General features: G+C 38.8%; 1 protein-coding gene across 1 annotated transcript; it reads right to left on the bottom strand.

Moving 5' to 3' along the window:
- Window positions 1-29: 29 nt before the first annotated feature.
- Window positions 30-22,717, bottom strand: ASB15 (ankyrin repeat and SOCS box containing 15). Its single transcript, XM_019931011.3, has 9 exons — window positions 22,563-22,717; window positions 20,930-20,982; window positions 20,724-20,855; window positions 19,429-19,587; window positions 13,226-13,471; window positions 11,363-11,534; window positions 9,216-9,786; window positions 8,559-8,712; window positions 30-2,877 (listed from the first exon to the last, which is right to left on the bottom strand). The coding sequence occupies exons 1-9, from the start codon at window positions 22,667-22,669 to the stop codon at window positions 2,705-2,707; spliced, it is 1,767 nt and encodes a 588-aa protein (XP_019786570.2). The 5' UTR covers window positions 22,670-22,717; the 3' UTR covers window positions 30-2,704.
- Between the last annotated feature and the right edge of the window lie 5,269 nt (window positions 22,718-27,986).

Here is a 27,986-nt window from a genome sequence, read left to right as displayed (position 1 = left end):
ATTAAAGCCAATGTCAAACTTTTGCGTACTAGAGTTTATTTAATATCTGAAGTATCCTGAACGTATTTATACAATAATACGTTAAATATCAAAGTTTTAGTTTATTTAATATCTGAAGTATCTTATGTCACACTTACGTCCTTATTTTAAAAATTTATTTAGAGCAATATTTATAGGTAACAATGTATTTTAGCCACAAGTAGGAGAGCAACAGAGGAATCATGAAATCCCATACACAAAACATTATAGTTCTATTTAAATACATTAGAGCTTAATCTATAGGAAAATATATTCTTTAGGGAATAAAAGCTGTTAAAACTATAGCTCTAATTATACAGTTTTTTTTCATACCTATAACTAGAGCTAAATACAATTTGAAAAGTTCATAAACCAGTGAGGTATTACTATTGAAAGAATACAATAACCCTTAAGATAAAAATAAGAAAAATCTAAGAAGAATGAGTCTAAGTAATTACATTATAAAGCTATATAACCAATTCAGAGACTCAAAACTATCATTTTACCATGAGGTCACTGATTACTTTTGTCTGGCTCTCATATGACATTCGCTCCTTCAGTATATTCAACAAGTAATTTTTGCACTTTCTCTATGCTCTTAGGGAATGTGTTTGGCCCTAAGAAAATACTGCAAAACAAATCTGCCCTCATAGAGCTTACAGTCTAGTAGGGCAGACAGATGGGGAACATAGGCTCCTGTAATACAGCATGAGAAGGGCAGTTCTGGGGCCTCCCACCCTAGAGGAAAGAACATTTAAACTGAGACCTGTAGGATAAAGGATGGAGCGGGGAAGAAGTAGATGGAAAAAGGATTCCAGGCAGAAGAAGTAGAACATGCAAAAACGCTGAGGTACAAGAGAGTATGTTTTCTTCTATAACAGTGGTTCCCAAATAAAAGACCTCAGAGACTTGTCGGGACAGAATGAAATTTTCACTCATCAATGGGAAAATGAAGACCAAACTGTAAGTCTTTTCAAAGCTAAAGTCCTTCAATTAGTTTTTTTTAGATTTTTTAAACATTTTATTTACGTATGTATTTATTTATTGGCTGTGCTGTGCGGCATACAGAGTTCTTAGTTCTCCAACCAGGGAATGAACCTGTGACCCCTGCAGTGGAAGCTCGGAGTCCTAACCACTGGATTGCCAGGGAATTCCCCTAAAGTCATTCAATTTTAATAACTGAGTTTAAGGCAGCCCCATTTTCTGGCATTAAAATGGCCCCTCTCTTATGAAATGACAGTGATAAATAGATGACCCTATTTTTAAAATTACTAAAAACTACTAACATATGAAATCGAAAAATCTGGGAATCACTGTTCAAAGAATAAACTTCTAAAAGGTGTTTAACATGGTTAAAGAGGACGGGTAAGAGAGATATCAGGAGATAAGGCTAAGGCAGGCAGTTAGATCATGAAGGGCCATGGAAGAATTTTGGACTTTACCTAAGAGCAATGGGAATGATTTTAAGCAAGGGAGTGAAACTTGCTTACATTTGTAAAAGATTACTCTGGGATGTTATGTGTAGAATGTGTGTTAGATGAGACAAGATAGCAGGGAAAAGGACCAGCTGGGTAGCACTACAGTGTCCCAGGAAGAAAGGAGATAATAGCTGGTATTTGGGCTGAATTAGTGAGACTGAGTAGAAGATGACTTCATGAAATAAACTTACCAGGACTTGGTGATTTGTTCTATTGGGTAAAGAAAATGAGATGGTCAAGGTTGATGTCCAGGCTTTTGACTTGGGAAACTGAATTGATAATTGGGTTAACTATTGAGCTAGAGATGGTAAGAAAAGGAGCCTTTTGTGGAGGAAGACAGTGAGTTCATTTGGGGACATGCTGCATTTGAGGTATCTTTGTATTCAAAGGTCCCTTAGGCCAATTGTCTACACAGGTCTCAAGCACGTGAGAGAAAGCTGAACTTCGGATATTAATTTTACATTCGACAGCATGTAGATAGTAAACGAAACCATGGACATGGATGAAATTTCCCAGAGAACTTAGCATAAAAAAAGGGGACTTAAGACGTATTACTAAAGAGTTGGCAGGAGATAAGCAATGCAGAAAGAAGCCAGAGACAAGGAGGCCAGAGAGGTGGGAAGAGAGCCAAGAGAGCAAAGTATCCGGAGAACTGTTTCCTGGAGGGAGCAGGCAATAAGTCAGTTGCTGCAGGAATCACTTGAAAGGACTGAAGGATGCTCATTGAAAGTAGCAACAAGCAAGTTGGGAAGGGCCGTGGAAGGAGCAGAAGCCAGATTACAGTGAGTGAATCTGCGGACAGGAAAGAGCTCTTTTACGCCGTGTGGCGATAAAAGAAAGGAGAGAATGGGGCAGCAACTGGCTGGAGATGTGGGTTTGAGAAAGTGGTTCTTTGTTTTATAAACATAGGAGAGACTTGCTCATGGATATTGTAGGGGTCACTTGATAAGGAGAGTTTGAAGACTTACTGCAAGTGAAGACAATCAATAGAAATTCAAATGCAAAATATTGACTAGCTTTAAAAAATCACAATGTAGAAGGTCCTTAGAGATGTAAAATATGGTGCTCCCAAAAGAACCCAGAATCCAGTTATAAAATTGTCAATGGATTTAAATACACATAAGGATATAAAATGGTTCCAAGAAATTCTCTGAAGGAATCTCATTTAAACACATTTTTAAAATCACATTTAAAAATATTATTTTAAATTATGGCAATTTTAGCTCTTGTCCATAGAGATCATACTCTTTAAATAATATATATCTTTGAATAGTTGGTGGCAGAGAGAGCTTCTCCATTAAGGCTGGCTGGCAGAGTCGCTGGAGTCCCATAAGTCTTCGAATTCTTAACCTACATAAATGCTTTAAGGAGCAGGGATTCTCTAAAGTGAATGGGAAAAACAAGCAAAAAATAAAAACAATATTAATGGATTACCCTGTAAGATACAGACTGTTTTAGAATAATATTAATAGTGTCATTCTAAAAAACAAGGATGCACACGTTAGCAACTGGTGACTTTAAGTAAAATTCAAATTGCAATTAAGCCTTCCAGACCATTCCTCTAGAATGTAAGCTCCATGAAGCAGACGTTTAGTCTGCCTCTGTGTCAGAAAGAGAGTCTGGCTCCTACAGGGTGTTCAACTACAATATGTTAAATGAATGAATGGACTTGATTAAACAAAGCAAAGGCTCACATCTCCTTCTATTTATTTTTTAGAATTGAGTATTTGAAAGATATATTTCTTTACTTCCGCTCTCTCCTACCAATCTTTCTGATGAATAGTTATCTGTGAAACATCTGACACAAATGTTTCCATATATCCATTATTCAATCTTAGGTTTGTTTCAGTGTCTGATACCTAAACATTTTATATTTTCCAAAAAATCTACTAATGTTATTCAAATAGCTGATGTTAACCTTTATTTTCAACTCTTACTTTATCTCTTAGTACCTTTATCTATAGTATAATTACAGTACCGATATATTATCCCAGTAACATGAGCTAGTGAAAAGGCAGCATTGCACATGGACTTAGTTGTGGGCTCTGGACTCAGTTGGCTTGGATTAAAATCCTGGCTCTGCCACTTCGTATTTGTGTGATCTTGGACAAGTTATTTAACCTCTGTGGTCTCAGTATTCTCACCTGGGAAATGTGGATAACCCTACCTTACAGGGTCGTTTGAAGATCGAACAAATTAATTCATGTAAAGTATTAGAAAAGTGCTTGGTACATTGTAATCATTCAATAATGTGAACGATCACTCAATTCAGTAATCAAAGAGATCACATTTCTGTTCTATTTGAGATTATAAACATTCAAATTATCTTGAAAAAATTAAAACAGTGTTTTTGAAAAACCATTGAGGCAAAGTTATTATTACCAAAATAGGCAGAATAAACCCATCGTTTTTAAAAAATTACCATTTTATTTTTTTCCCTTACAAAGCCTCTGCCCTACGTATACCTGGAGGAATCCTGACATCCAGTGGTTAACCATACTCATAGCAATCAACTGACTTAAGCTCTAGTTGCAATGACGTGTGACTGAAACAAAAAAACTTCCTGGTCTTATTCTTACTTGGATTGCTTTTCTAAAGTCATAAGAATTGGTCATTCTTTTGCAACACAAACACATGGACAATGAATTACCAATTAGAAGCAGAATCTGTTCTATGACAGGAAGCACAGTGGTATTGGAGAAAGAGCCTGTGTTTTGACGTGAGACAGACCTAAGAGTTCAAATCCTTGCTTTGTTATTTTCTGTCTATAACTTTGGGAAATGAATTTATCTAAGCCTTAGGGTTTTTTCCTTTACAATCTCCAAAATATTTTAACTCGTCTATTGTAAAATAAAATATAGATAAAGCCACTGCACAAACATACAGTTTCTTAAGTTATTATAAATCATTATCGGGTGAACATCTTTAATCATTTCCCAGGTCATGAACAGAAGAACTTCTCCAGCCATAACAGAATTCCCTCCACAATCCATCCCAAACTTCATTCCTTCCTACCCTATAAGGAACTACTGTTCTGATTTTTATAGTAATCACTTCCTTTAGAGCTTCATCATCTCAGTGTGCTATCCCTACCCTATAGTATTGACAATATTTTTTTGAATTTGATGTGTTCTTTAAGGCTTTTTTAATCTGCAGGGTCTTCTCTCTATCCCCTTCTTCCTTTCAATTAATCTTTGAATATCCAAAATGCCATATTTCCCACAGCCTGAATTTTGAGACTGCATTTTCATGGTGCACTTCTGTGTCCTACTGCCTTCTCTATTTCTTGCAGATTATTAGCTGGATCCAGAGGCTTGATCAGACTGAGGTTTGATCTCTTTGGCAAAACTATAGCTGGTGCCGTGTTCTTGCCCCAAGAACCACATTACGGGGTATTAGCAGCTTACTGAGGGCTGCAAGATGGTGATATCTAATTATATCATTTCTTTTTAATTTATTATTTGGAATACTTTTATAAAAGGATACGTTTGCTCATGTATTCTTTGGTTACTGGTGGCACAAATCATACAGGTAACGTGGAATAAATGCTTGCATCTTTTCCTTCATTAATTTTCAAGATGATGAATTGATTTTCTTATCCTTTGGAGCTGACCAATTTTTTAAATATTATATTTAAATATTTTAATTGGTTTCAATTCATTGAAATAATTATCCTTTTAAAGCTTAAATTGTCCCATATTTGGCCAGTGGGAGCCTCAAGCTGGCTCCTGAATTCTTTGGACATGAGTCTGTGAGAGTTTATCTGGCATGACCAGATATACCTGACTCATCTTGCATATTTCCTTCCCCAAACCTGAAATCATCCATTTCTCCAAGAAACTCTGGTTTCTTTTTCCAGGAAATGCTATTTCAAAGCCACAGTCTGGGTGCTAGGGATATGTACTGCTACTGGGCTTGTCGTTATTTCTAAGACTCTTCTGTAGACAGACACACACACACGCATTCAAGGTAAAATAGTTTATGGGTTCATACTAGTAGTAGCAATTCAAATTCAGAGCTACAGAATTTTTCTTTAAGCTCTTCCGTATTACATCTGTATTCCCTTTCTTCCACACTGGCAATGCTGGTTCTCAAGGATACAAAGAATAATAGAATTAGAATATCCTAGATACTGACTACATCTCTCATTCTCAGCATAACAATATCATGCTACCAACCAATATAATTTCTGAGCTCTGTTAAAAATGTCTTTGTGTGTGCTCTTTCCATTTTTCTCCCATTAAAAACAGTTGTGTCATAGCTACATTATCTGACAGTATAACCATTGTATATCTTCTCCCTTTTAACTGGCGCTTAGTCTTGGTTTTCTGTTTAATGCTCGTTACTGGTCCTATGTCATTATCTCTTTAGTTATTTTGGTTTGTCTGAAGCTTATTTTTTAGGAGATTCTTGAGAACGTCATCAGAAGAGTAATATTGTTTAAGATAATCTGAATTTTCCCTTATAAGTCACTTGTTCTTTTTACCTACATGACCAAAGAGTACAGTAATTTGTAATGTTCAGCTTCAAATCTTTTTTTATTACAGAAAGTTTTTCACAGTACACATTTTTGTATTTGTTCTGCTCCTTTGATTTGGTTTTCTTTTTCTTTAGCTGTCTTCAAAACTGTCCCTGTCTTTCAAAGCCTTTTATATATCCCTTTATTTCCACTTTATTTTTCAAATTTTCTTTAATTTCATCTTCTATTTCTCCTGTCATTATCTATTGCATTATTAGTTCTTGCTTTCATTCCAGTTCAGTCTTTATATTCGAAATTAATTTTTTGTTTTTCTTTCTAATTCCTTCCTCAGTACTGTTACCTCATTTCTGAATTTTTCTAATACTGACTTGTGTTGTTCTTTCATGTCTTGTGTCATTTTCCTTATGCTTTTTAGCTTGTTTTGAAACAGAGGGTTTCAATTTTAATCTGTTCTGAGGGCATGTTTTTCTGGTGTGCTTTGTCTGTGGGGATGTTATTCTGTTCCTCTTTCTATTTTTTCTTATAATAATTTTATTTATTTATTTTTTTTTGCTGTACGCGGGCCTCTCACTGTTGTGGCCTCTCCCATTGCGGAGCACAGGCTCCGGACGTGCAGGCTCAGCGGCCATGGCTCATGGGCCCAGCCGCTCCGCAGCATGTGAGATCCTCCCGGACCGGGGCACGAACCCATGTCCCCTGCATCGGCAGGCGGACTCTCAACCACTGCGCCACCAGGGAAGCCCTAGCCTTAGTTTTTTATTTATAAAAATTAGCAATGATAACACTTAACTCTACAAGTTGTGGGGATTCATGACATACTTTACATATACATTTCAGATACTTCATGTAACCTTACCATAATAAAAATAACATAAAATGCTAATAATTTAGTTTTTAAAATAGCTAAATTTATAAGTGTTTTTAATGCTGTAGGCTTTATGCTAAACACCTTACGTGCATCATCTCTTTAAATCCCCACAACAACCTTATGAGGTGAATACTATGCTAGCCCCATTTTGCAGTGGGAAACCCTTGTCATAAAAAGGATAAGTAACTTGCTCAAAGTTACACAACTAGTATGACTATCTTGGTCTTTTTACAGGAAATAAAAAATTCCCCTCCCCTCAATGAAACAAAAATGATGCAATAAATTATTGCTGTTTCCATGAAAATATCAGCCCTGAATGACATATGCACTATATGACCCAGCCATCCTAACCTAGGCAAGGCCAGAGTTCCATCCCATTCTAGGTCTATCTGACCCCAGAGGTCGATTTCTAGGCTCACGATACTATATGATTCATCAGATTCTCTAAGGTTCCTGTTTCAGTTGCCACAAAGTCTCTTGTACCGTCCAACTCATTCCAGTGGAAGCGCCATGTGAGGAAAATCCAAGCTTCCCTCCAAATCTGCATTCAGTTGAACTATCACTCTTTCTAGCCCATCAAAGTCTCCATCCTTCCTCCAGTTTACGTCTCTTGCTACCATAGTCAAAATGGCCCAAATTCAGATTATATACTTTAAGGTATGAGACTCTGATGGAAACAAAGTGCTTAGATGAAAACCACTGTATTGCCCGTTTCTTTTTATAGAACTTTATACCTAACAAATATGGTATGTGAATCAGCTCAACGTTTCAGTTTCATCTTCTTGCCTATAAAATATAATCTACTAATTTGCATAAAATTTGGCTGATCCTAAAGGCTAGGCTGTCACGGTTTTTCACATTTAAACTTGATTTAGGTGTATTAAGAGTGCCAGAATATTTAAATGTAATGCCAAGTTCTATGATGCTTCTTCAAGCTCTATAAAGTGATGTCCATTGAAAGTTCATTTTTCCAAACCCATATTTTGAAAGAGAAAACCTTTCCAGCTTATGATTTTTTTTCTAGTTTCTATTTGAATTTGGAGTAATTTTAGATGTACTTTAATTGAAACTTTTGCAATATGATGCACTTTTATGACTATAAGTAAACTTTAACCTAGAGAATACAAAATGGCCTGCTTGTCATACATACTTTTGATGGTAGGAATTTGCCAATCAAGACCCAGAAGAGAGCATATCAAAAAGGATAATTCCAATTCATTCCATTCATTCATTTACTCAATATTTATTGAGTATTTACTGCTTATTAGGCATTATGCTAAGCCTTGAGAATACAAAAATAAACAAAACAGATCCCTGCCCACATGGAGATTACAGTCTATATACTTTATGATATATAGCAGTTAACGTTTAAAAAGTGAGTTCTAGTCAGAATATAATATAGTAATAGGATTACTCATTATACAATTAAAGAGTTGGAAATTATCAAGGAAAGCAAAAAATTAGTATCTTCTATCAGAGGAAGTATTAAGGATGATTTGAAAAAACAGATAATTCTGAAAACAAAGTAGCTATGAAAAAGTATCCAAAATGACATTAAGAAATATCCCCCATATGTATAACTGATTCACTTTGTTATAAAGCAGAAACTAACACACCATTGTAAAGCAATTGTACCCCAATAAAGAGGTTAAAAAAAATATCCCCTATATACATTCTCCATAAAAAATTTTGTAGGAAAAACTTCTGCTTTTACCTAGTATTTGACGGATTTCTGGCCATTCTCTCTGTACTTCTAGTGCAGATTTCAGTTTAGCACACAGAGGGATATAATCCATGTAATCCATTAACACACGAATAACTCTGCCTACCAAGTGTTTCATCCAAGGAACTGTAATAAACTCACAGAACTGAGAGAAGTGATGAAATTTAATTTAGTAGTACTTTTAATACACTATGTACATAAACAATTTTGTTCTGAAAAATTATTATCTGTCTTTTTACAGGAAATACAAGTTCCCTCCTTGTAATGAACAAAAAAAGAAAAATAAACGGTTTGCTTGTTTCTGTGAAACTATGAGCCCTGAAGCACGCGTGGCTCTGATGTGATTGTATTCAGCACGATGTGGAAGAATCATGCTTCTTTCCATGCTTCTAGCCCCAACATTCTACCAAATAAGCATAAATTTTTGATATATTTTCCCACATTCTTCAACATTCGGTTTCGAATTCAAGAAAAATACACTTTTTTTTTGGCCTAGTTTTATGCTTATTTCCCCATATCATTGCAAACAAAAACTCAAGAACAAGAAAAATATAAAAGTTGGAGTTGATTTTTCTTTTCTTCTAACATCCCTGATGAGCAAACGTTAGGATGATGACCCAATATGAAGAAGAGAAGGATGTAACTCACCGGGTTATCTTTTACGACACAAGACGTCCATCCCGGCAGTATCTCTTCCTCTATCTCTGACCATACAAACGAATTTCCAAAGATGTCCCCGTGCATGCAGTCAAAGCACATCTCCACTTGATAGCCGTTATTCAGCAACAGCCTGAGCATTACCTCGTCATTTAGGGCATACTGAATGGCACTGGGGAAATGAGTGTCATTCACATGCATGAAATAACAATTGACATTAGCTCCATGGGCGAGCAGCAGCCTGACAATTTCATGATTATTGGCCCTCACCGCCACAAGAAGACAGTTGAGGGGATCTAAGTTTGGGTCTGCACCTGCAGCCAGGAGGACTTCTGTGCAGTGGATATCATTATTGCAAACGGCAAAATAGAGAGCAGTCTTCCGTTCATCATCGTAGCTCTTGGAAATGTGGTCAGCAAGCAGGGTATTGACATCAAAGCCATTTTCAATAAGCAGTTCTAGGCACTGTGCATTTTGTCCATCTGCTGCTGAGTGAACTGGCGTTAGCCCACTTTTCTGGATTGCATGTTTGGATGTTACTGGAATAAGATATTTCAGTGCACTAAAAGAAATCAAATATCCACACAGCATGAAGAAAATCAAGAAATTAAATAAACCAGCTTCCTCACTAGACAAGTGAATGCAATTCACTTAGTTTCCTGTATTTTCTCTAGATAACCTTACACAAAAACATTTAATATTTGTCCATTGACTTACTACTTTTCAGTTTAGTGTAATTTAGTTTAGTTTTGATTTAGCTTCCCAGGCTAAATATTCCTGGGGAAAATACTGGATCTTATATATTTGGTCCTAGAATTGTAATTATTCAGGAACCCTCCCCATCTTTCAGTTCTTCTCTGAACAGCATAATATCTATAATCAACAAATGCTATGTAACAAAAAAAATATAATAGGAAAGTAAGTCCATTTGATGCCATAGAAGAATGCTTCACACTCTTGACCATTATAACATGGAGTCACAGGAAGTTAGAGATGGAAGTAACCCTGAGCATCACTGAGTTCAACCCCTTTAATACCAGCAGAGCCATATGAAGTCTTGAGAAGTGAAATGACTTGTCCAAGGTCACATAGATGTAGGGCAATGACTACAATTTAGGCCTCTTGAATTCTCGTTTGTTACTCCCCTTTCACTGCTTCCTGAGCAATGTATGCTTGAATATTGGCCATGTACATCCTGTCTGCTTACTTGAAATTGAATTATTGGCAACAAGAAGAGTCTTTGTTGTTCCATCAACCTTACATCTGTTCAACCGAGACAACTAACCACAGCTTATGTTTCAAAGAACCTGTGACAAATAGCTGTGAATTTCACACTTGACTGATGAACTAGAGAGGTATGAGAGCCACAGGCAAGGATAAGTTGATCTCTTGTGCCTAATTCAGAGCGACCATATGTGAATTTATGAACTTTGACAACGTGTCACTTAGTGTCAATTACGTGTCATTGGCTACTTAACCAATGTCACCACTGAAATTGTGATAAAGCCTAATGATTTCAAAATTTTTGAACTTATGAAATATACTTAATTACCTAAAACCATCCTTTCATGGTGGGTGGTTTAATATAATGATTATAGATTTCTATTGATATGTTGGTTGTGGCACATTTTTGTGATTTAAAAGTATATCTGGCCTTTTTATTTTGGGGAATAAAGAAACCTAAATTTATAATGAAACTTTTCTATTCAAGAATAAATTTGACATTATATTATAATATCTGTTGGTGTTGATAAAGATTAAAGTAACACAAATTTTAACCCTTGGCCAAGGGCAAAATTTTTAGAAACCTGTAGCCATCTGTTAAACGTATTAAAAAAAACAAAAAGGCACATTTGGGCGGCTTGTGCAGAATTCTCACTTATAACTTACCTTCTTCTAAAAGAAAATATCTTTTCATTTTTAAAAGTAGTATAAATTCAATGTGGAAATTTTTTAAAGTAAAAGAATACAAAAAGAATGGGAAAAATCAAACAAATATATAGATATACAAAACTTGTGAACATTTTGCCTTTTTCTTTTTGGATTCTGGGAGGTGTATAGATAGATTTGGGATTATACCATATATACAAGCTTGTGTTTTTCCACTTGAAATGATCATGCTATGATTTATTACTCACAGATAATGTCCCTCGTAGGCAGCTCGGTGTATAGGAAGATGCCCTGCTTTGTTAGGTATGTTTCCACTTCCTCCATATTCCAGCAGGAGGGAGATGCAGTCAGGATTGCCCCCTCCTGCTGCCTCAAACAACACTGATGCCCCATCATCCGCCAAAGCAAACACATCCCCTCCTGGCAGTATAAAACATGCGGCATAGTGATAGCTGGACAGACTGTCAAGATAATCTTAAAAATAGCCTGTGGTTTTCCTTTCTGGTTAGGACTTAAAAGTATAGAATTAAGAACACCTGTGTTCTCAGTCTTTTCAATAAACAATCATGCAGCGTGTTTCATTCTATTAGAAAATCTTTCTGTCATAAGAACATCTGAGAACTCGAGTCAATTTCCACGATAAACAAAGTCTCCCCCAAAAAGGTACAGTTAGACTTTTAAAGGCAGCAGTTAACACTCGATTTAAAAAAATATTTATCAACTGTCTTCTGTGTGCAAACACCATGTGTGACCCAGCAGAAGATGCTAAGATAAATAAATCTGACTCTCTTAAGTGGCTCTGAGGGGAAATGAGACAAAATATCATCAAAGAACACAAACTGTATAATATTCAAGTGACATCAGGACCAGAAGGCTTGATGTAGGGGAAAGTGGTCTGTTTGCATTGTGGTTTTGTTGCTGACTGTGAGAGTTTGGGGCAAGCTATTTACTTCTATGAACTTCCAACTCCTCATCTGTAAACTAGAGTAATACAGCTTATTTCATAGGGCTGATTTGATAATTAAAGGAAGTTGCATTTGGGGGGTGCCTCAAAAATGTTAGTCTTTTCCCCACAGAGGATAATGTTGTCCTAGCCTTTATTTACAGATGAGGAAACTGAGACCCAGGTGCTTAAGTAACTAGGCAAGAGTCAGACAACAGGTAGGTGGCAGAAACCAGTTTAAGAAGTCGGAATCTTAATTCCCGGTTCCGTTGTTGCATAAAGCACTTGGAGGTTTCAAAGGAGGACAACATTACACTCTGTTGGGAAGAATTAGTCTTCAGGGAGGAGGTGTCTCAAGACACTAACTTTGAATTGTGTTGGAGGGTATTCCAGATGAGGGCGAGGACCTGACCCAAACCCAGAAAGAATGAATGCAAAGTATGTTTGGGAATATTGCTAGGCTATTTAACTGGAGTGCAGGATACATATTAGGAGTAGTGAGAGATAAACCTGGAAAAACAATTCAGGATGGTGCAGTGGGGACCTGAGCATGATTCAGTGGGCAGTGGGGAGCCACTGAGGATTTTCTGAATCGTTTATTCTACTGTAGCTGACCTTTAGGGAGAGGAGCTGAGTTGTAGTATACAGTATGGATTCGCAGATGGAGAGACTGGAAACCAGGAAAGTGGTTAGGAACCAATTACACTGGTCCAGGGAAGATGGGAGGATGCAGACGAGAGGGTCTGCCAAGGTGAGAACTGGTGAGAGAGAGGGTTGCTGTAGCACATGGAAACTGACCATATTTGAAACAGAAAGTGATGGGGGAATCAGAGATACATCTAAGCTCTCAGTCTTGGCTGAGAGAAATTATTAAAAGTGTGAAAGAAGAGGAATTCAATTTAGGAGAAGATGAGTGTGAGACCTTGGTGAGCCATCTATGTGAAAACTGGGAGCAGTCAGGGCCAGGCACTCAGATTAGTAGGTCCCCGTGCATAGGGTTCAAGTGAGTTGCGCAATAAGGGTCTATTGAGGGGGCTATCGAGGGATGGGACAAAAGCTTGATGCCCAGATACGTTCAGGAGAGGAAGAGGAGCCAGTGAGAAGTGGAGAAAAGGAGATCCAAGAGGCAGGAGAAAAGTCAGCAACATGCAATTCCTTTTCTACGTACCTTTGTGGATCAGGTGTTCCAACACATCACAGTGACCGTACTCGGCCGCAACACCTAACGGGGTGACTCCAAATCCGTCTCTTAGGTGGACATTGCCTCTGTGGTTTAGTAGTAGAGCTATTATATCTTTGTGGCCTTGTTTGGCTGCTTCATGCATTGCTGACCATTGCTTGACACAGGGCTGGTCAAGGCTGGTGTGGTGTTTAAGCAGGGCAGACACCATGTCATAGGAGCCCATTTTCACAGCTTGAAGATGATTTTAGAAAGAATAGTCAATGGTAGGCTTATAACATGAATACCTTACATGGCATTAAACTAATGACCAGGTTTAATATCAAAAGAGATATTAGTGATTTCTTTTCTTGTATTTTTCACACCCCTTCTATTTCTCATACCAAATTTCTACTGTGAAGTGTTAGCGTGCAAGATGATACTGCCTTTTCTTTAAGACAGACCTGAGGATGGGTAAGAGTTTCATGGAAAACAGGATGCCTATCAGTAAGGAAGCTGTGTGTACTCTTTCTAAACTTCTGTTGCTTCATCAACAAAATGAAAATAACATCAACCTTTGTATAAGTTAAATAAGGTATGTATGTAAAATGCTTAGTATATACTAGGAGCTCAATAAATGATAACCATTATTATTACTATAATTTCATCACTTCTAGGATCATGGAGCCACATGTGTAAATAATGTTTATCAAATTTTTCTCCCTCTAGAATGAGTTTTTTCCCCACCAAATCCAGCAGTAAATATTAAATAAACTTCTCTTTCCCATACTCTTATGAGAGGTTAGCAATAGGAATGTTTAGAATCCAGATAGGTCAGTTGTTCTTTTTTATAGGTGAAGTAAGTGACAGCTAATGTACTACGTTTTCCAAGGTTCACTAAATCGGATGTCTCTCTCCCTCTCTGTTTTTTTCTAATAGCTGAAATTACACTGTTAAAAGTTTTTCCCCCCTTCGGATTGTTAATGGATTGTCCCAGTTTAGATATAAATACTTCTCAAAGAGGTAATGCATTTTCCTCTTATCAGTCAGGTAAAATCTTAGTAAGAAACAGAGCAGGATGAGTGCCACTCTCTAACACTCATTCATTCGTTCATTCATCCTTTCATGCAGTTAATACGCATTGGCTATATGAAAGGCACTGAGTTAGGCACTGTGGACAACAGGAAAAAGACAGACGTAGTTCTCCCTCGTGGAATTTACAGCCTGGGGAAGAAACCTACACTGTCTTCTGTTTGAAGAGAGACTCAGAGTCTGGGCCTTTGCTGGGAAAGGCAGGAGGACATGTAGGGCCACATAGAACATCCCGGGCAGCTAGGAGGCAGAATCCAGAAAGGCTCTGAGGCCAAGGCAAGGGAAAGGGCTCCAAAAGGCATAAAAGGAGGATGAAGACAAACTTGGCCTATTTCATTTGGAGGCAGGCAAGCCATCAGGCAGTGAGATTTCAGTTTTTCTTCTGCTTACTGTCTGAAGCAGAGTCTGCTGACAAATGCCTTTCTCTGAATCACCCACCTGCCACTGGCAGCTCTAATTACAGTGAATTACCTCATCCTGGCTGGTGCTCTTGCAAACATTAATAAGTTAAACAAACTAAGAGATAATGTGTCCTCGTTTATCTTCTTGCTCCTATTCCATTTTTTCTACTTAGAAAAAATGTATTAAAATAATGAACCTCTTCCCTCATGATCTGTTTTCCTTTTGTCTGACTCAGGGAACATGTTGATTAGAGATATTAGTCTTTTGTCAAGAAAATAACAGCATATATAAGCCATATTCAACTTAAAATAATTAAAACTTTGCTTGCAGTTTAAGTTTTGGAACTAAGAATACATTTTATTTCTCATAGAAATAATAATCAAAATCATGGGGAACCCCTCCCAAGCTAACCCATGAAGACATTCTTAACAAATAATTGGCTAAAATAATGAAAACTAACAAGGTACAGAACTTGTGTAATGTAGCTAAGCAAAATACAAATTAAATAATATATGAAGTAAAAAATATATTTCACATATATGTACCTTTATATGCTTAGAGGAAACAAGCCTCAGTTGAAGAGTTAGGGAATTAGAGAATTTTGCATTGGTTACAGGCAGTATTGAACACTTTATACTCTGCTGGCACTTTTCTTTTTTTAAAAAAATTTCGGGGCTTCCCTGGTGGCGCAGTGGTTGAGAGTCTGCCTGCCGATGCAGGGGACACGGGTTCGTGCCCCGGTCCGGGAAGATCCCACATGCCGCGGAGCGGCTGGGCCCGTGAGCCATGGCCGCTGAGCCTGCGCGTCTGGAGCCTGTGCTCCGCGACGGGAGAGGCCATCATGACTGTAATACATCTAAGTACCATAAGTAAGGGCCAGGTGGCTGATGGGGAAAAAGGGCCCTGAAGGGACCAAAAGTGATTTTTTTTTTCCATCTAAGGAGTATTCCATAAATAAAGACAAAGATAATGGTGACAGGTTAAGACAAATAAAAATGGCATTGAGCATCAAAATTTTTTTTTAAAAGAGCACTTTTTTCTCTTATCTCTCCTTTATATGTTAATGGGCTGTGAGTAGCCAAAAGTAGCCCCAAAATTCAAGAAAAAACTGAGAAAGTGCCATGGATGATCCATTTTCCTATGAACTTAAAAAAACTTGACATAGATCCCACAACGAATGTCCTGAAGAAGGTAACCCAAGGAGAGTCCCTATTCTCCAGAAATGTGGATGATAGGGACGTAAGTGAACACCTCCATAATATTTCCTTCATGAGACTTTGGTTTTACCTTTGATGTTACCAGTGGTTTTTAAAAATATTATTTCCAAATGTTAATTCTGTTTTGACTCTGATAACTCAACGATCAAGTCCCTTTCCCATACTTTAGTTATTGCTAGAGTAGAGAGATCAACAATGGAGACTTTGAAATGCATATAAATACTTAATGCTCTGTTGTGGGCAGTAAAGAAAAATTTAAATGAAGCCCAAAGAAAACAAATGAGTGATAATCATGACTTAGTTGTCCCTTAAGAACATGAGTGGATTGAGAATAGCATGTAGAGAATAATTGTATATTTGCAAAGTGAGATAGTATACAAACTCTGGAAAAGTGTATCTTTTTTGCAGAAATCAAAGACTGTAGAAACACCAACAAATACATGCAAATACTCCATGGTATATGCCTTTACAAAAATAATAGATCACACTAATAGTGGTGAAACAACCAGAGGTGATATTCCATTTATTATCTGTCCCTGCTTGGGAAAACAGTTCTGTTCATTTATGAAAAGCACCATGTTACTGTGACATAAAGGCTGGTAACAGGTATGCAGAGAAAAATCATCTCTTCCTCAGTACTTGTGTTTCCCCTTTTCCTTGAGCAAGAGAAGCTCCCAAGTTTTAGCTGTTCACAGTCTATCCAGGTAGAGACTAAATATCCCGGCTTCCCTGGCACCTAAGTGTGGCTATGTGACAAAATCTGAACAACATGGTATGAACAGAAGTGCTGTGTACAATGTCTAGGTCATCTTCTTAGAGGCCAACATGCTTTCCCAAGGCTGCCTCTTTCCTCCCCGCTGCTGGCTGGAAAAGGTAACATCTGAAAGTCTTGTGTAAAGGAGGCATATCCACCCTGCCAGCCCTAGGCCACTCACTTCTGAAATGTTGTGTGAGAGAGGAATGAACTTCTTACTTTTGAAGTCATTGCTGTTAGTTTGTGTTGTGTGTCTGTGTTTGTTTGTTTTGTTATGGAAGCTTTACCTCTACCCTAACTGTAATAATAAGTTTGTCCAACTTAATCTGAATTGGGGAAGGCTGAAAGCTCTGACACGGGGCAAGAGTAAGTAAGGAATCAGATCAGAATGCGCCCACGCTGTGGTGACACTGTTCATGTAACAATTTTGTCCAGGGGCGAAGGCTTGCCTAGATTTTCCCTCCCCTGTCTGCCGACGATCCCCTTTACATCCCCCCGAGTCACAACTCAAGAGCAACTTTCTCTTTGGAAGCTTCACAGATTCACTGCTTTCTTATTTCCCCAATTTACATTGAATATACACCTTTGTTATAGCATGTATTAATACTATTAATAATTAATTAATACACTAATACTCTATTTCAATCATATCTAGGCTCTCCTGCTAGATTGTTTGAGAGGAAGACGATCATAACATTCATCTTTCTATCCATGCTGTCCAGCACCTGCTGGCTTACTGGGACTTTTCAGTAAACGTTGGTTGCACTGATGTTGTTGAGTTAATGTTGTCAAATGTAAATACTTTACTGATGTTCAACTTGTCTAAGTTTTCTGTTACTGATATTCGGGTTGTTACTGATATTCAGGTTGTTTTAAAAATTTTAGTGATTTTTAGGGCTTCCCTGGTGGCACAGTGGTTGAGAGTCTGCCTGCCGATGCAGGGGACATGGGTTTGTGCCCCGGTCCAGGAAGATCCCACATGCTGCGGAGCGGCTGGGCCCGTGAGCCATGGCCACTGAGCCTGCGTGTCCAGAGCCTATGCTCCGCAACGGGAGAGGCCACAACAGTGAGAGGCCCGCGTACCGCAAAAAAATAAATAAATAAAAATTTTAGTGATTTTTAGTGTGGACAGGAGCTGTGGTATTGTTTTCTCGCTTTACCCACAGCTCGTGATGCTGTATTTGCTTCCTCTGTGACTTCTGGTGCATAATCTCAAGGCTTCTCCCTCTCTTCCTGCCACGCCTACACTATTTCATAACGTCTCTCTTCTCCTGAGCATCTACCATGTGGCAAGAGTTTTACATATTTATATTTTTCTCTAATTTTTTATAACAATTCTGCATGGTGGTGTTGTATTTCCATTTTATACTGGAGGAAACTGCGGTCCATGACTACAATCTCACAGCTAGAATTAACATTCACATAACAATACTGTATTGTATATTGGAAAGTTGCTAAAAGAGTAGATCTTAAAAGTTCTTGGGGTTTCCCTGGTGGCACAGTGGTTAAGAATTCACCTGTCAACGCTGGGGACACGGGTTCGAGCCCTGGTCCTGGAAGATCCCACATGTCACGGAGCAACTAAGCCCGTGCACCACAACTACTGAGCCTGTGCTCTAGAGCTTGCAAGCCACAACTTCTGAGCCCGAGCACCACATCTACTGAAGCCCACGCGCCTAGAGCCTGTGCTCCACAGCAAGAGAAGCCACCGCAATGAGAAGCCCGCGTACCGCAACGAAGAGCAGCCCCCGCTCGCTGCAACTAGAGAAAGCCCGTGAGCAGCGACGAAGACCCAACGCAGCCAAAAATAAAATAAATAAAATAAATAAATTAAAAAAGGAAAAGTTCTCAACACAAGAAAAAACAATGTGTAACTATGTGAAGTGAAGTATGTTAACTAAGCTTTTGTAGTAATCATTTCGTGATATAGACATATATCAAATCATGTTGTATACCTTAAACTAATACCATGTTATATGTCAATTATATCTCAATAAAATGGGGGGCAAAATAAATCCAAGGATCTCAGGTGCCAAAGCCGAAACTCTTACTCCACATCTATGTCCCTAAGAGAAGGAAACTCTTACTCCACACCTATGTCCCTAAGAGAAGGAAAGGTTATCTTTAGTCATTTGTAGTTAATCTCATCTCTCTCTACTTCTACAAACAGACCTGCTAATTCTTATCTGTCAGCAAGCAGCAGGATACACAAGCCTGAGAAGAAGCTGATAGATAATCGACACCTTCAGGCTTACAAGCATTCTTGTGTCGTGTCACAGTGGCAACCCCCTAGTGGTGCCCAGGGCTGCACCTGTGTGCTCAGAATCTGCTGGATCTCCTGCCTTTCAGTTCTTCTTCCTTGTCCTGCTGTGGACCTGACGCCTCTCTTTGGAATTCCCTTTCTGCTTCTTTATTCAGGCTACAGATCACACATGCAGCCTTCCTTATAGCTGGACCCCAGTTAGAGAATATTCCTTTAGAATTGGCACTCCTGGCCTCATAAAACTCCTCATTCGGATCCCTCCTGATTAATTGTTGCTGAAAGAGCTTTCACATTTGACCTCTTTGTGGGATAGAAAAACAAAATCATAGGACAGGTGAGATGGGGGTTAAGGGAAGACCTCAGGGAATGGAAGGAGATGAGGTCACACAACTTTAGCCAATCAATACACAGTGGTTTCCAATAAATACTTATTAAATATTATTTATCTCAAATTATAAAAGTTCTGGAAAGAAAGGTCATTTACCAAGCAGAAGGGGTGTCTCTCCTTTGTCATTTTTGGTGTTTGGGCACACTCCTTTCTCTAGTAAAGTTCTTACATTTTCCACCAGACCAGCTTTGACTGCCAAAGTCAAGGGTGTTTCTCCATCAGAGGTCTTGAACTCCCAGAGCGTCTTATAGGATGCTGAGATATGAAAGCATTGTGTAAAGTTAAAAATCTTTACTTAAAGGATATCATATAGATCAGAATGATGCAATATTATCTACAGTAGATTGAACAAAGTCAACTGATGAAAAAGGGGAGACTAAAAGGAGATATGATTAAAGTCTAGCAAATGACAGTGAGTAGAAGTAGATGAGCGTGGTCTTGCTAATCAAGTTGACATCTAGCAAACCAACATCTATGTCTCAAGGTGCCTTTTTAAAAAAATGATAAAGGGTTGTGAATTCTCATTTCTGAATAAATTGTAAAACAAATCCCCAATCCTTTGTATTATTATTTAAACTGCATCTGAAATTGCTTTTTATCAAATGAAGTCTGTGAATGTGGGAATGAGAAGTATTTGAATAAATGTATCCAGTCAGAATATGTCAGAAAAGAAATACCATGCTTAACATCATCTATTTCTGTCTGTCTGACTATCTGTCTACCTGTCTAATTATCTGTTTTTAACATTTTTTTAGCTGGCTGGCTAGCTGGATAGTTAATTATCCAGTAGCTATCATTATCTCCTACAGCAGAATCAGGGAGCAACATTGAAGGTTGAAAAGTAGAACACTTTCAAATTGTTTTATAAGATGCTGAGATGTGAAAAATGCTATGTTAGAACATCAGAATTATTATGAATATTTAACCCTAGGTAGGCTTACCGCAATAATTATTAATGTTTGCATTATGAAAAAATTAACGTAATATAAGGATAGATATTGTAAGTACTACTTGTTGTACTAAATAATACTCTTTTGGATACCACTAACTCAAGAGACAATTCAAGACGAAAATTTAAAACTGACTTCTAAAAGCAAAAAGCTTTATTTTAAATAAATTAATTCATGCTGCAGACAAACTTTTAAGTGATAATCACCAACATCTTCCCACCAACCTGTGCCATACATTTAGGAGGATGCAAAGGGTGAGCCCTGAACCCCACAAAATGTACTGATCTTTGTACTCAGTTTAAAGCATGAGTACTGCCTTTTCCAAACTGCAAATCATCTTTTATTCTAATGTTTCTTTTCGCTTGTTATGTTCATTGGGATTACTCCATAACATCTACATTATGGCTTCAGTTTGGTCAAGGGGATTTTATGTTCTCTTACCATCCAGGACAACCTCAAGTATTTGTCGAATGGGTTGAACAACAGCTTCGTGCAATGGAAACCATCCTTTTTCATCAGCCTCCTCCAATGCATATTTATATTTCACATACTCCTGGAGCTCAAGAATGTGACCTAAAATAAACACATGGGCTGATAACAAATCTCTTGGCCAAGTAGAATCTACTGTAGGTGATACACCCACTTACCTTGCTTTATGGCTTCCACCAGCTTTCTCTTTTGATCACTTGGTGGTACAAATCTACAGAGAAAGAAAAACAAGCCATATTTGTATTCATGGTATACTTCAAGGAACCAAAACATTTATTTAGTTTTTGCACATACTTTTAATAATCAAGATCTAAAAGAAATGCACACAACTGATTTATCTACTCTAAAAACATAAACGTCTAAAAGTCAGATACAGAGTGTATTTATGATACATTGGACCTAAGAACACTAGTGACGATGGAGAAACAGAAGATTATAACATCCTCTCTGAAATTAGTTGTAGGCAATGAAAAAGGGGTAAACAACTGGAGTCAGAGTCAGAAGAGCTGGGTTCAGGTTTTGTGGTTTTGTGATCCTGGGGAGGCCAATAACCTCTCTGGGTGGTGGTTCCTACATTGGTAGAATGAGGGGATTAAATAGGAACATCTCTAAGGCTTCTCCCAACTTTAAAAACACTATGCTCAATAAAGGTTTGTTGCTTTGAACTTAAGAATTGCTAATGAATGATTGCTCACTTGGGAGTGTATGCTCTACGCTGCATGTTAGAGTCTTCAAGCAACTGATCCACAAGTGAAAAATAGGCTGAGCATTTACCGAACAAACTCCCAATCACTGGCCCAGCAGGTCATTGTCAGCCCTCAAGGAAGTTCTCTGGTGTGTGTGTTTATTCAGAGGCAACAAGGTATTTCATAAGAAATTGATTTAATTCTATTAAAGCAGAAGCATCCACTGGTATTCTAGGACTGCGAATGCCTTCCTGGGAACTCTGAAGTTTTAAAATCTGTTGCAGATGAGGGAAAAATGAACGAGACCAGAAATTTAAATGTAATATGTCCATTTTTTAAAAGCTCAAAAGCAATAATTTTATAGCACTGAACCTTTTCAAAAGCACTTCAGAATTTCAGAATACAGGATTCTAAATACTATAATAGAATGTAAAGGTAAACTAAAGTTTGTTTTTGTCAGAAGTATAATGTATGCTATTCAAGACAAAAATTTACTTTGGCAGTTTTAGACTCTATAACTCTTGCCAACACAAAGCACCAATTTTATGTGAAATTTGTTAACTGCTGTCACTTGAATAGTAGATAATTAAATAGGCTCTGGTTTATATATTACTTTGTCGTATATAATGAAATCGTTCAACTCTTTTCCCATTCGTTAAACTTAGAGGCTAGGTGAGTTAGCATTATTCTTCGTATTTTAAAGGTGCACCATTTCTTATAAAGGGTGCCTGAGTCAGTAGCAGAACAGATTCTGTATACTTAGCTATACGTTAGTCGTATAAACAGTGCTTGCAAATTGGTTCACATTATTTATTGTCCTGTTTGATTCCACAGGAATTTAGGAAATAGGCAATCATATACAACCAAAGTCAACTGGGAATTTCCCATCTAGGTAATCTCCATATTCCACAGGAGATGGGGATGTGTAGAAGATCAAATAGCTAAACCTGTGCACAGGAGCTCCTGTACGGTATTTAATTCCTCGCCAGAAAAGAAAGGGAAGCATTTTCCTGGAGGAGGCCTCAGGAAATGTCATTCATTTCATTTTACAACAAAATGAAGGCCATGAAAAAGTTTGGGTGAGGATAGTCAATTTGAATGTTACCTTTCAGGATAAAACACAGTCTTGCTGGCTTCAATGGATTCTTGAATACTGAGCTGAACATCATAACTTGTAAGATGATCTTCATCGGGGTCATCATTAGCGTCCATGACTGAATATAATTTTGAAAGAGGCAAATTCTTATTATCAGCAAATGCCACAGAACCGCATACAGAGTTTACCTGAAAGACGTAAAATGAAAATGCATTCACTTTTCCTCATTTAACAAACAGTGCAGTTAATACTTTAATCCATATTGTATATATAACACCCATTCTAACTTTTGAAACCTTAATTACCTGCCCTTTGGGTGTCTACATTTTCTAATTTTTGACTTTCTTTTGAGTAATGACTATAGGGGCTTACAAGAATTACTTTTTCCACACTTCTGACTTATGCTAATTTGGCCCATGTTTTTTCTCAAGACATTGTTCTACACAGCACATTAGAAGTTCAAAACTCTGAGAAGACAGACAGGGTTAGGAATAAAGAACAGTGAGCCTTTCACATTCTTTACTTTTTCTTTATTCTCTGTCTGTTGTCTGTGGTTTTTTTGTTTGCTTTTTTTGTGGTACGCGGGCCTCTCACCGCTGTGGCCTGTCCCGTTGCGGAGCACAGGCTCCAGACGCGCAGGCTCAGCGGCCATGGCTCACGGGCCCAGCCGCTCTGCGGCATGTGGGATCCTCCCGGCCTGGGGCACGAGCCCGTGTCCCCTGCATCGGCAGACGGACTCCCAACCACTGCGCCACCAGGGAAGCCATGTGTGTGTGGGGTTTTTTTTTTTTTTTTGCTGATTTAGTCCTTTCTTCACACCCATGGTTTGAGTTGGCTGCCTTGAATTGCAGTTATTTCTGTATTTGTGTTCAACTCCTTCTACCAAAATCTACGTTCTTTGAGGTGAAGGGCTCTACCTCACTTATCTCTGCAACGCCTGCAACTCTAAAAGGTGCCTGGCATGGGGAAGCTTCCCAATGAACATCTGTTGAATTACAGTTGGAGAGAACAGGATGTCACAAATGTAGTAACTTAGCCCTGCCCTCAGGAAATTTGATAGAGCAAGTGGAGAAGACACGAAGGAAACTTCAAATAGAAGGAACTGAGAACTTTTAAGCACTGTTCTTCTTGAGAAAAGACTGTCTAGTCTCACAATGAAGTGAACAGCTTTCAGAAGTCCAGAACTTTAAAATAAAACAGGAGAGGGCTTCCCTGGTGGCGCAGTGGTTGAGAGTCCGCCTGTCGATGCAGGGGACATGGGTTCGTGCCCCGGTCTGGGAAGATCCCACATGCCGCGGAGCGGATGGGCTCGTGAGCCATGGCCGCTGAGCCTGCGCGTCCGGAGCCTGTGCTCCGCGACAGGAGAGGCCACAACAGTGAGAGGCCCGCGTACCGCAAAAAATAATAATAGTAAAAATAAAATAAAACAGGAGAGCGTTAGCCTGACAAAAACAGCCTTAGGCACTTGGAGGACTTCTTTACTGACCAGTTTAGATGGGTTTGATAGACCACATGGCTCTCTGGGCGCTCTAGGAAATCCACCTTTACGGACTTGTGCTACATGCATTCCTGGCCATGGAAAGATCCTTTCTCACACCTTGACAGAAGGGCATCCTTAATGCAGTTAGGGAGGCTGGAACTGCTAATATAAGGACGGGTGTGGTAAGGACCAGCTTTATTAAGTGAGGCTTAATTGTGGGAACTGTTAAACAATAAGCAGGGTTAAAATGGACTCCTGCTTTTGAAGAAAAGAGTCGAAAACAGGCTTCTGGACTGACTTATGTCATTTATTGATGGCTAGTTCAGTTCTCCCTAATCCACTTGTTTCAACCAAACCAGAGCCACCATGAACGGTTGTGCAGGATGTGCACTATACAAGTGTTCCTGGTTGACGAAACCCAGCCAAATCTCCCCTACTCGAGTTGTACACGCTGGCAGGGTGCTTCCCCGAGGAAGCAGCATCTTTTCTTCATCTGCACCAAAGCGCTTATAGCCTGTGGGATTCCTGAACTCAGCTGAAAATTTTTTAACACCAGAAAGTTAAACAAAAAGAGGCCGGATTATTTAGTGTTTTGGATAATAAATGAGGAGAGATAGACATGACACCTTTTACCATCCAGTCTTCCAATCTTTTCCCAAAGTGGAAGGGCCTCAGGATTTGGTTACTCTCGTTCAGAAAGAAAGCCATGGTATCTCAGCAACCTCAAAGGTCTGACACGTACCCGAGGGACCTTATTCACCAAATAGACTCAGGTGGTATTTAAAAAAATCTATTATTTCTCTGTTCATTGTCTACCTTCTCCAAGAACGTGACCCAATAAGAGCAGAGAATTAGTCTACTTTCAGAGCCAAGAGAAGTACCATCTTAAGGTATGTGGACTATAAATGGGTGTTGAATGAATGAATGAGCTAATAAGTGAACCTAACATAATCTAGGTTCTGCTTTATTCTTAGAGTTGACCATTTTCCTCAAGTGCGGAATCTTCTGACTAAATGAATCTGATGCCCACCCTGTGTCTGGCTTCATTTTTCTCCCATCTGTGCTTCTACATCTGATTCCCCTTCATTCACAAGGCCCTCCCAGCTGTTCCAACTCATGGTCCCCATGGCCTCAAGCCCGGCTCCAGCCATTCCTCCTTTGGAAGGAAGCCCTTGCTGAAATTCTTCAGCTCCTCTCTGGACCTCTTCATCCATAAATGTCTCCTCTTATATAGTATTTTTCCAACATCTGGATTTACACTCATTTTGTATTAGCTTTGCAAGTTCTTCACATTTTCATGTTTTGTATTCTCACTTGGACTATTAGTTTTCTGAGGGAAAAAAAACAACACCTTACTTTCTTTGTCCTTTATGTCTTTTCTCTCTAATTCCACCTCCTAATCAACTATAGGAAAGTGCCATTCTCAGTGGCCACTGGGAAAAAGTTGTTGACTCATTACTGGCAGACAAGTCCTGAGTCCCTTCTGGCAGCATGATTAGACGATGAAGTTAGCAGTGTGGCATCACCCGTCGCCTGTCTCACTAATGTCACTGTGGAGATGAGGAGATTGCACGGCTCTGGGATTAGTAATGGGATCCAGAGACTTTCGCCTATTTAAATCACCAGCTTAACTCTAAACCTGTTTGAAATTTGGGCTTCCAGTACGTGAGACACCACAGACTCCTTAGAGAACTGAGTTGCTCTGTGGAAAGTTTTTTTTTTTTAATGTCCTTTTAACTACCATCCAGAAGGATGTTATCTAAGACTCTTAACTATTTTGTATCCCTAACAACAGCAGGATCTAAATGGTGAGGAAAGTCTTGCTACTACATGGAACATCTCCCATCTAAAATAAACTGTCTCCAACATTTTCCTGAAAGCTTGGGATGAACTGAAGACCTGTGCGCAGGTACTCTAAGGTGACAGACAGACAATCAAGGGAGCATCATTGGAACAGAACCAGAGACATCAAGATGCAATGAGAAGAGCAAAAGGAGATATATCTGTCTACTGCCAGCCTTTATTTAAAATTATTTAAATAAAGCACCAACCAGGAGTCTGAGGAAAGGCCAAATAATATTTTGACATCATTTAAGACCTATTCACAAAAACCCCACTTCTCAGTCTAGATAATTAATTGACCTTTTCTAGATAATCATTTGTCAGTCTTTTTCTGGATAAGCCCATTAGTGAGATTTATTTATTCTCCATAAGTAGCTGATTTACAAAATAATTGGGACTATCATTGGAAAGTTAGCCTTTTCAGTTCACACACTGGTTAACCTTGTTTAGAGTCAGGAACACGTTTGATGAAAGCAATGGATTCTCTCTCTGGAGGGATGCATGCCCACTCAAAATTCTGCATAAAATTTTAGGGAATTCATGGATCCTCTGAAGCCCTTTCATGTACCCCAGGAAAAGAACCACTAAATAAAGGATTTCCAAATGCTAAATGTATTATTCAGATATCAAGAATTTTTAGCTTACTGTCAGATGGGCTGAGTAAAATCCTAGAGTAAGATAGTGGGAAAAGGATTTGGTTATCCTGTAAGTTTTAGAATAACTTTGGTAATAATAAAAATGGTGATTATGATAATAGCCGTAAGTTATTGAGTGCTTGCTTTGTTTCAAGCACCACGCAAAGCACTTTGCGTACACTGCCTTGCTTTAAATCCTCCAATTCTACTTTGTAGGTATTAGAGATTTATTGTACATAAGTGGAAACTTAGGCTTCAAGAGGTTGAGAGACCCACCCAATGTCACAGAACTGCTAAGTAGGGTCTGGATAGAGTACGGTAACTTCGTTTTTAATGTCTTTCCAAAGCTGCAGGAAAACAACCCACAGTCTGTTGTACTTAAAAGAAAACATTCTGATCTTGCTCTTAACAGTCAGCTCTTGATGACAATAACTTCCAAAAATAAAAAATAGCTTCCAGGGACACATCAATCTTTATCATCAGCTCCGTGCAATAGAGATTTGTGTTGCTTACGGTGGTCTGAGGTATCGTAAACTTGCTTTTATTCTATACTTTTTGTCCTGGAATCTAAACATTACTGCCTAAAAAACTGGATCAACATTCCAGTTTGTGCCTGACTGAAGTGGCCAAGGGGTTGGGACGATGTTGCAGGTATGATGCAGGGGTGAACATGGGTATATGATGCCTCTCGGCGCTGAATTCTCTAAACTCCCCTCAATCCACAATCCGGCTGCCACAATACTGTTGATGAGTTTGTGAGGCCCCTCAGACCTTCCCTTGAAACCTGTGAGCTCCTAAAGCGTGGGACCAAGGTCCTCCTTCCCCCTGGACAGGGCCCAGCATAACTTCGTTCCCCGTGAATTGCTTGGTTGGCTTGCTTCCAATTACATCCAAGTCTGCTTACATCACTCACTCACATGCTCTGTCTTAGGCATAAAAAATTGAAACCGTCTCTGTGGGTTCTAAACAGGGCTGGTCTTAAGAGTTCCCAGAGTGGACAGATGCTTCCATGTTGCAAGGAAGGACTTTGTGTTCATAAATATCACCCTACCTCAGCACCTGTCACATCGGTGTAATTCTGTTACATCAGTGAGAGAGTCTGTCCCTTGGGGCTTATTGTTCCATCTTCCAGTGTCCCTTTTAAAATGCCAGTAACACCATACTGGCCCCCCATGGAGGACCAGGATCTCTTGGAATATTTGCTGAGGGTGACATGGGGTGGGGAAGACGGTAAAGGGTCTAAGACTGAATCTAGTGGAAGGTGACAGGAGGGGATAAGAAAAGGGCAATACAGTAATATTTGGTGTTCTTTATACAGGGCCAGCCCCAAAATAAACACTCTGAGTTTCTGAAAGAGGTGCAGGTTCTGCTGTGTGGAACTGGGGACGCTGATATTCTGAGGAAATTTTCTTTTACGTTGAAAGTGCAATGGTTCTGGAGCAAGGAGCTTATCTATTAGAGGTCCCAGAGGGAATC

Source organism: Tursiops truncatus, chromosome 9 (genome assembly GCF_011762595.2).
Source record: "Tursiops truncatus isolate mTurTru1 chromosome 9, mTurTru1.mat.Y, whole genome shotgun sequence".
Taxonomy (NCBI): domain Eukaryota; kingdom Metazoa; phylum Chordata; class Mammalia; order Artiodactyla; family Delphinidae; genus Tursiops; species Tursiops truncatus.
This window is presented reverse-complemented; position numbering and strand designations above follow the sequence as displayed.

Coding starts and splice junctions, on each gene's coding strand:
- ASB15 (XM_019931011.3), bottom strand. CDS start 22,669: ATGGACGCTAATGATGACCCCGATGAAGATCATCTTACAAGTTATGAT. Junction 11,535..13,225: donor GGAACACCTGATCCACAAAG/GTACGTAGAAAA, acceptor TTATACTGCCAG/GAGGGGATGTGTTTGCTTTG. Junction 2,878..8,558: donor AGAAATCCGTCAAATACTAG/GTAAAAGCAGAA, acceptor CATTCACTTTAG/AGAATCCCTGCTCCTTAAAG.